Source organism: Nanorana parkeri, unplaced genomic scaffold (genome assembly GCF_000935625.1).
Source record: "Nanorana parkeri isolate BGI_ZX_2015 unplaced genomic scaffold, ASM93562v1 scaffold87, whole genome shotgun sequence".
Taxonomy (NCBI): domain Eukaryota; kingdom Metazoa; phylum Chordata; class Amphibia; order Anura; family Dicroglossidae; genus Nanorana; species Nanorana parkeri.
Genome location: NW_017306355.1, coordinates 1138233 through 1147425, shown reverse-complemented (window position 1 = coordinate 1147425; position 9193 = coordinate 1138233). Strand labels below are relative to the sequence as shown.

General features: G+C 42.7%; 1 protein-coding gene across 2 annotated transcripts in view; it reads left to right on the top strand.

The window, feature by feature from the left end:
- The window catches only part of LOC108783753 (lateral signaling target protein 2 homolog), a 43840-nt gene extending 35893 nt beyond the window's left edge, over window positions 1–7947 (top strand). Inside the window, exons 8-13 of one of the 2 annotated variants that reach the window (XM_018552400.1) lie at window positions 157–528; window positions 2735–2811; window positions 3003–3104; window positions 4755–4835; window positions 5420–5523; window positions 7671–7947. In XM_018552400.1, coding sequence (XP_018407902.1) covers window positions 157–528; window positions 2735–2811; window positions 3003–3104; window positions 4755–4835; window positions 5420–5523; window positions 7671–7817 — 883 coding nt within the window. In that variant the 3' untranslated portion in view covers window positions 7818–7947. Of the gene's footprint in view, window positions 1–156; window positions 529–2731; window positions 2812–3002; window positions 3105–4754; window positions 4836–5419; window positions 5524–7670 lie in introns of both variants that reach the window. The other variant, XM_018552399.1, reaches the window with a different exon arrangement.
- Window positions 7948–9193: the final 1246 nt, after the last annotated feature.

Below are 9193 nucleotides of genomic sequence, written 5' to 3'. Positions count from 1 at the left end.
ATATATATATAATGTGTGTGTGTATACACATACACACACACACACACACACACAGTGTTGTGTGCTAGAAAATTCCGTCCTACCATATTATTGATAGTAACCTATGATAGAAGCACTTTGACCCAGTATTAACATTTTGTGCCATATCTTCTTTAGGGAACTTCTCTGCATACTAACAGAGAAAGAGTTGCAATCACTTGAGCGCGCTCTGTGCTCTGCTTCATCTGAGGACCCTTCTGTGCACCTGTCGTCATGTCTACCGCCTCCTATGGACTCCAACTCCTTGCACCTCGACAGCCAGACACAACACCCAGAGACAGCCACTCCTACTGCACAAAGCACAACTGATATGGAATTAACTCAAGAGACTTCTGAATTGAGTAACATGGCAAAATGTGATCCAGACTTCAGTTCTCAGAGCAAGTCAATTGGGTTAGAAACCAACAGTACAAACCAGGATATTAAACTCCATCATGCAGCAAAACCATTAGATATACTCCGCAATATGCATATGAGATACAGTTTGAGGTGAATAAGAAAAATGTACATATGTGCTTTGCCTATAAGCATTTAGAAATCCTTGTCGGCTTACAATCGTGTAAACGATCTTATAATGCCATACACCTCAGTCCCCTTTGTATGGCTTCTCTGAATGGGGAGACTTGATGGACCATTGTGTCCTGGGCCTTTGGGCTGCAATTCTGACAATATAGCCCCAGCTTTAGTGCTTTTGTTAAATCCATGATCATGCAATGACCACAAATGATAATGTATACACTTTTTACTATGGAGTGGTAAGGACATGAAAATTGTTGGAAAATAAGTGGTGTCTGAGTGGCTAGAATGAATCTAAGCACAACAACAAAAATGTATTATATTGCAGCTTGGCAATCCTTAGATGTGGTGTACGCTAAACTGCATGGCTGGAGGAATCTCCCGCTGGGCCAAGCTTCAGAATCTTGCTAGTCAGCCCCGCTGGCTGTCAAAATACCTGAACAATCCGATTTGGATGCAGGTGTTGTTCAGGTGTTTTGAGAGCCAGCGGAGCTGACTAGCAAGATGCTGAAGCTGAGATTCCTCCATCTACATGGTTTAGCGTAGATGGAGAAATCTTTTTTCATCTGACCATAGAAAATCTATAGGTGTATGGCCAGTTTTAGGGTGACTTAACTACATGGAGGAGTAATTGAGCCACACTTGGACAGCAGCATTGTCATTCTGTGGAGTGGGTCGTGTTAGATGCACTGGTAGTTTTAAATGGACTTGACTAACAAATTTAAATCCAAACTCCTGCTAACACTTATCCAGCGGTTATAGCAACCGTTTTTAATAATCGTTTTGTCATAAAGGTTTTAAATAAGTGAATAAAAGCTGACCATTGTGAGCATCCCTGTCGGTGTTAAATGGTTTGTCTCAACCCTCTAGCTTTCACTTTTGCTGGACAGCTTGGTCTGTTAATGGAAGTTAAAAAATAAGACTTCTTAGCCGGATCATCAGGTGAAAATAAAGTAAAAAAAAGCTTAAAAAGAGAAAACTAATAGAAGCACCAAATTTAAGGATTGGTAAGCTGCAATCTATTAAATGTTTGCAATTTGGATTTAAATACCCTATAGTGAAGAACTACAGGAATAAGTTTTCTTAACTCTTGCAGTGGGTCTACCCCCACACTGCAAGGACTAAGTGCTTGTTTGTGTCTAGGTGCTAAAAAGATATACTCACTCAAAGCACCAAGCCAGCCGGCTGTCACAGTGCTCCCATCAGCCTCTCTCTTCTTCCGCTGCAGCTTTGGACTCTTCCTCTGCACAGCCTATACACAGTGTATGTATGTGATGATTTATGGGATCTTAGACCGCTGCAGCAGACGGGAGAGAGGCTCTAGGGACCTGTCTAAGAGCAAGCCGTTGCAGAGCATCAGGTGAGTATAACTTTTTAACCTAGACAAAAACGAGTAGTTAACCTTTGCATTGTAGAGGTAGCCCCACTGTAAGGGTTAAAGGAGAACCCATGGGGTTAAGGTTTTTCCCCGTAGTTCTCAGGGTAACTGGAGGACACAAACTAGCGTCCTCCCGTCACCCTAGGCTCAGTATACCGCAAGCTGTAGCTCGCGGTATACTGAGACGTCGCAGTATAACGCGAGCAATAGCTCGCGGTATACTGAGACGCCGCATTATACCGCAAGCTGCTGCTCGCGGTATACTGAGACGCCGCAGCTGAAGCGGATCCCGACAATTGTGCCGGGATCCCCCCAGCTGCGTGAGTGACAGCTGGCTCTGCCTATCTAGAGGCAGAGCCAGCTGTACCCGCCCCTCCCCCGTCCGTTCCGCCAGTCAGCGCTGGCGGATTGGAGCGGGGAGGGGGGAATCCAGCCCCTCCCCTGTCGCAGCAGAGAGCCGTGACAGGATCGAGAGGTGAGCGAACGCCGGTATGTGTTCGCTCACCTCCCGATCTACTGAGCCGACCTGTGACAGTCTCATTGTCACAGGTCGGCTAGAACTATGAGGTGAGTGGAAAGCACTCACCTCATAGTTCTCCTTTTAATACAACATTTTCCTGGAGTCCTTCTTTAAGTCGATGCCCTAGAATCTATTGGGTTCTCTCAGCACCGGTTCAAATACTGCTGGTCTTATGTAAGGAATATTAAAAATCAATTTAAGGTACAGTATGCCAACTGTACTTATTTGTATCCAAACTTATGTTGCTGAATCCTTTCATTATTTTGACTTGTATGTAGAAGATCAAGATTCCATGATGTGCGGTCTCGGTATCGCAGTGACAGTGACATGCTACACCGCCTCTTTGTATGCATTGCTGGTAAGTCAATGGACCTTGTTTTATAGAATGTTTGAAATAACAGTTTGTGTTGCCCCAGATTAACCTATCGGCTGTCATATTTCCATTAAGCAACACCTGGTTCTCATTTTAAACATTATTAAATGTGTCCGTATTTGCCTATGTTATGCATGCATCTCTGGGACATTGGTTGACTATGCCGTGCTCTACAGGTGTTGCTGACCAGCTACAGACCAACTTTGCAAGTGATTTGCGCGTCATTCTAAAAACAGTGTTTGAAGCTGTGAGTTCCAGGCAACAGCAGGACAAAGAAAGTAAGTTGTTATAAACACTCAGGAAATTATACTGATGCTATCTCTCTTTGCTAGTTTGTAAAGTGACTTATAATAGATGTCTGGGTGTATGTATACATCTATGACTGAAGGGATGAAGTGGTTACTTTATTTGCATAAACAAATGTGCTTTTAAAGTCTCCTATATATATAATTTTGCACTGCAAGTGGGGTTAGGAGTAAAGGAGTTGATTAAAAGAGAACTAAAGGCAAATATTTTTTCGTCTTTAGTTCTCTTTTGGTTCACAGAAGGAAATTTACTAATATGTGACACATACTGTGACACAAACTAATGCCCACTATCTTCTGACAGCACAAAGCTATGTTGCAGCAATATTGTTGGGATACACCCGCTGTTTGACAGCTGGCCCTGCCTCTCTAAAGCCAGAACCAGCTGTGCCTGCCCCCTCCCTGTCTGTCCCTCCAATGAGCAGTGGAGGGATAGAGAGGGGAGGGGGAAATCCCTGCGGTGAGTGGTGACTGCCACTAAATGCTCTCTGCATGTAGAAGACTGTGAGCTGAGTGATCAGCGGTTTGCAATCGCTCAGTTTTTGATCTTTACAGTGGCCATGTGCTACATGTAGTGTCACACGTTGGCTCTAAGTCAGGGGTGCCCACAAGTCAGGGGCGTGGCGGTGCATTGAGGTCAATGGCACTGCAGGCAGGCCCCTCGCCCACAGTGCGATCGCCTGCACCCGGAACCCAGGCACATTAGTGCCTGCGTTCCAGGCCAGTGCGATCCGCAAAAATGTTGTTCTAAATGAATGGAAAGCACAGAGGCTTCCCATTCATTAAGAAAATATTTTTACTATTTAGCAGTTTCTGAATGTCTGAATGGGGAGGAGCCTCTGTAGTGAGTGCCTCTCCCCATTGAGAAACTCATGAATGAACAGGAAGTGATGTAAATCACATCCTGTTCATTTATAACTGGGGACACACAGTACTATGTGCCCCCAGCTATTTACAAACACTGGAGTGGGGGGGAGGGGGCGGAGCCGCTGTCACAGAACTAAGGCAGAGCGGTGAACAGAGAGAGGACTGTCCGATCTCTCTCTAATATCTAATATCTCTATAATGGGCTATTCTGCTAAACCAGTTATGTTAAGGCACCCTTCGACTTGAGTTAGTTGCTCAAAATGGCCATTTAGGGCCAATTCAGGTGGCAAGTTTATTCCTATGGGTAGCTTCTGAGCCGTCTGCTCTTGGTGCCAGCATTCTCTCCTGCACTACCTCCTGCTCTTGCACTCTTCTGTCCTTTCAAATTTAAATTAACATGGAGGAGATAAGTTTTTGAAGGACCTATTAGACTGTGTTTTGGTTGCAGATAGACCATGCATACATGTCTGACCACCCTTCCGTTTTTGTAACGGCTTTAGCTTCAACATCTCTACATAAAACAGTGAACATCATTGCTGCCACAGCCAGCGCACAGAGGTGTTGACCTAAAGAGCAACTATTGTGTTTGAGAAAAGCATGTGATCCATATATTTTTTTATTTTATTTATGATGTGTGTTGATCTTGCACAAAAACTGTGTTTTGCTAGGGGAAGTTTTTGTGACAGCTGTAGAAATGCCTTTTTGAGAGAAGGGAAGCGGGAAAAATGACCTAGATTCCATGTTTATTTTTCCTAGGAACAGCTGAAGATGCCTCGCGATTGCCAGACTGTTCAGTTTGTCAGAACCTGAAGCAGCAGGCCAGTAGGGCTCCTCTGGGTATGATCTAACAGTGGTGTATTGATAAGCATATTCAAAGCAACATTCATGAAAAAACATTATAGATTATAAAGTGTTTAAATTATATTTACCCTATTTGTCTCATGTTATGGCTGCCTTCTGGCACAAGGGCAAAGAGACCACATCGATTTTTATGAAGCATGGTTTAATATTGACCCTCCAGGTAGATTGCACCTTTTGGTACCACTTACCTTTTTTCTATTTTTGTGGAATTAATTTCACATCTTCCTAGGATCAAAATAATTGCATTGCTTTACATCTACCAGGTGCACTAGTCAGATTTAAAGTTTTTTTTCATTTTCTTAAGGATTGATCTTATAACCTAATGATTTGAGTTCTTTTAAAAACAGGTTCCGCTTCCTAGTGCAGTGCAATTCTAAGTGCTGATATGTCAGGCTCCTTGTGCCAAAGGCTACTTTACTAACACTGCCTTTCTCCAGTCAGCCTGCACCAACAAAGTCCCAATCATAGAGCGTGTTAAACAGGCTGCATCCTGTTTCTTCCTTTTTCAGTCCCCTAAATCTATACTAACTGTATGCATGTTTGTTTTATTTTCTTTCTAGTAACTCCAGAATGGGTTCCTGACAGCGCCAGTACTCAATGCATGAGCTGCTGTGCACCCTTTACACTTTTACGTAGACGGCATCACTGTCGTAGTTGTGGAAAGGTAAAGACCTGTGTATATATATTTTAATAAGAGTACATATGTTTGCTCCCGTTTTGCCTATAATAAAGATAGATGCTTTCCATGGAATTTGATCAGTGTATTTTTCTCTACAGTCTTGGGTACCAGTTATCTACCCTTCATAGCACCCCACAACAAAATGAAAATGCACTTGTAACTTTCACTCACACTGACCAAGCAGTTCTTGTGCAGTGATACAGCTATCTAAATCAAGCTGTCAAATACTCTCCCAAAAAAACTAAATGCTGCTGTGCTGATGCATATTCCAATTTTGTTGCCATGATGGTTACTATGGTGAATTCTCACAGTAGTTTATGGATCCACGAACCTCAAACACACAGGATTCTCAGTGGACCCACTAGAGAATCCACAATTTTGTAGAAATTTTCCATTCAAAGGTGGCAATACTTGTTCTGGTGAGAGGAGGATTCCCCTTGCTTTGGGATCATTTCCTCTACCGGTTGTGTCTACATGACAGAAAGTGAAGGGAAATCTCCCAAACAAGGCGCAAGGCACAAAAGAGAAGCAAATGTGAAAGGGGTATTTCTCTCTCTCTCTCTCTCTCTCTCTCTCTCTCTCTCTCCCTCCCTCCAAAATTGATTTTAAAAAAAGAAGGTTTTGGCTTTAGATACACTGTAAAGAAAAAGTCTGGGGAAAAGAATTAACTGGTGGAGTGGGGCTACCAACGCACTGCAAGGGTTAAGTGCTCGTTTTGGTCTAGAGAGGAAAATAACACTTTTATATTTACCTGATCCTCTGAGCCAGCTTGCTTTTAATCTGGCCATATACCTATAGATTATCTGCAGATTTTCAATGGTCAGATTGGAAAATGCAATAGATTCCTCCATCTACACTTAACTGTGTGGATGGAGGAATCTCCACCTGGGCCAAGCTTCAGTGTCTTGGTAGTCTGCCCCGCTGGCTCTCAAAATACCTGGACAATGCCTGCATCCAATCAGATTGTTCAGGTATTTTGACAGCTAGCGGGGCCAACTAGCAAGATACTGAAGCTTGGCCCAGCAGCAGATTCCTCTATCCACTCAGTTTAGCGTAGATGGAGAAATCTGTTGCACTTTTTCCATCTGACCATAGAAAATCTGCAGATAATCTATAGGTGTATGGCCAGGTTTAGACCAGTCGCTTGAGCCTCTCTCCACCTCTGCTGCTGCGGTCTAAGGTCCCAAAAACCATCACATTCTATTCACCGTGTATAGATGTGAAGACACCGAAGGACATTGTAATGCTGTAGCGTAGGAGGAGGCAGGCTGGAGGGAGCGCTCTCACAGCTGGACATCAGGTGAGTAAATCTTTACTTTCCACCCTAGACCAAAACGAGTGCTTAACTCTTGCAAGGGTTAATAAAATGTGTGCCTGGAGTTCCGTTTTAAGGGAAAGTTTCACTAAGAGAAATATGCTGGATGCCCTTAGGAAGGGCTTTCTGAAATGCTAGTTGCCTGTCTTTAGCTTTAATACTTTGTGCTTCCCTGACCCAGAACAAGTATGCAGCCAGTGAAGTCAAGACACCTGACCTACATAATTGCTCCAGCTCAGTGACAGTATTGAAGTCTGTTTTCATTTTGTATCTTGGTACACAGGAAGTGTCATGTTGTTGTATTGCGCTCTCAAGGTTAAAATTAGGGATGCACTGATGCTCGAGTACCAATGCCGATATTTGGCATTTTCATGAGAACTGCCAGGGTTGCAGCTGGGACCTGGCTCTAGTGCTCCACCACTGTCCTGAAATCATTAGTCAATATTGTTTTAGAAAAACTGTCACATGACAATAAACAAAAATGTATCAGTACTTGTAAGTACTCGGCAAGTACCAGTACTCGCAAAACTGGTATCTGTGCATCCCTTTATTTATATTTATAAAACAAAATCGTACATTAAAACAGAGATGTACAAATCCCAGGAGCTCCGTGTGCTCCTCACAAAATGACTGCTGCCTCCTAATTTTTGCATTTTTCTCTAGTCTAGTCTTGGAGCTGAAAAAGTATCTGTACTTGTACCGAGTACTGTACTTGGTATCGGGGCATCCCTAGTTAAAATGTATGTGCATCAAAGGATGTTTTAGACGTTGTTATTTATAGACTTTCATCCTGTATTTCCGTTTTTCCTCCATTCAGATATTCTGTTCCCGCTGCTCAGGTTATTCATCCTTACTGCCTCATATTGACAATGCTCAGCCTGTTCGCGTTTGCTCTCATTGCTATCATGTGCACTGCAGTCCTCAAGATCGGGTCACAGAAGACACATCTCCGCACCTATCCTGACGCCGGCAGAGAGGCTGCAAGAAAGTGGTTTTAAAGCACATTTCAATGACAACCTCCTCTACATACATGTTGTTTCCTTCTGTGCTGCTCATGTATCTGGGACTATAACCACACAGATGGGATTGTTTCTTTTTACATCCTACCCAAGTAGCAAAATATTGCTGCAAGTCCTTTAACACCCCCAGAGCTTTGATGTATGCTTTTAAAGTGGGGTGAAATCCTTTTATCTATTTATTTTTTAGCTATCATTATAAATCTGTTTTTTTTTTTTTTTTTTTTTTTTTAAAATTTTTTTTTTTTTTTTTTTTTTTTTTTTTTAATTAATGTGACCATTTTTTTTTTCTTTTATTCTCAATGCTGGAAAGGCTTGGAAACTGGCTTTTTTTGTCATCTGTGCCCCATTTATGATTGGTCTTCCTTTCTGCCCTAGTAAAAAAAGGTGACAGAGACAGGATGTCAAGTGAAAAACTCTAGAATGGGGACACCGAAAACAATAAAAATACCCAGCTGCATGGGAAACGTCTGTCAGGTTTGTACTGCTGTCAGGGCCGGATTTCCCACAAGTCCAATCGAGGCCTGGCCTCGGGGGCAGCAGCGGTGTGGAATTCCTATCTCCCGACGCCCCGGACATGCAGTTGTTTTCTACATTTAGCCCTGCTTTGGGCACGCAGGGCTAAATGTACAGCAGGGAACCTGCCGCTTGTTTTGTACAAGTGATCTCGGCGATGTCGCCGGGATCACTTGTATGCAGCCTGCATACAGGGGGGCACATTGAGGAACCTGGCATTGCGGCAGCAGAGAGAGTAAATCTGGCCCTGCCTGCTGTGTGTCAAAGACAGTGGTTGCTGGGGCAGGAAATAAGGGGAAATCTCCTCAGGAGAGGTCCTAACCTTTACCTGCTCTATACCAGATATAACCCAAAATAACTTACATTAGTTACACTTTAGGATCTATAATGTAGGTACATATGAAAGATTCCGGTAATACACATGTATGTAGATATGTTTGCCAACATTTATTGTTTGATAATATTTGAATCTAAAGATAAATAACTGACCTATGCAGATGAAAACAACCTTATCAAGCCGTGTAGATGAGGGAAAAATTGTCTGTGAAACTGTATTCTCCTTCTGTTGTCAGCGTATGATAGAGCTAAAGGAGAAATGTGACTGGTTCCTATAGGTAACATGAAAAGTCCTCCCTCAGATACATTGATGATATCTAAGATAGTTGAGGAAACTTGTATACGTTGCATCCGAAGACCATTTGCGTCATTCAATGATTTTTCTGTATCTAGTCTACTTTATTCTGTCTTCTTTTAGGGATGATATTTTTAGTATGTTACTAAAGATAATTATCTTGATCCTATGCTGTTG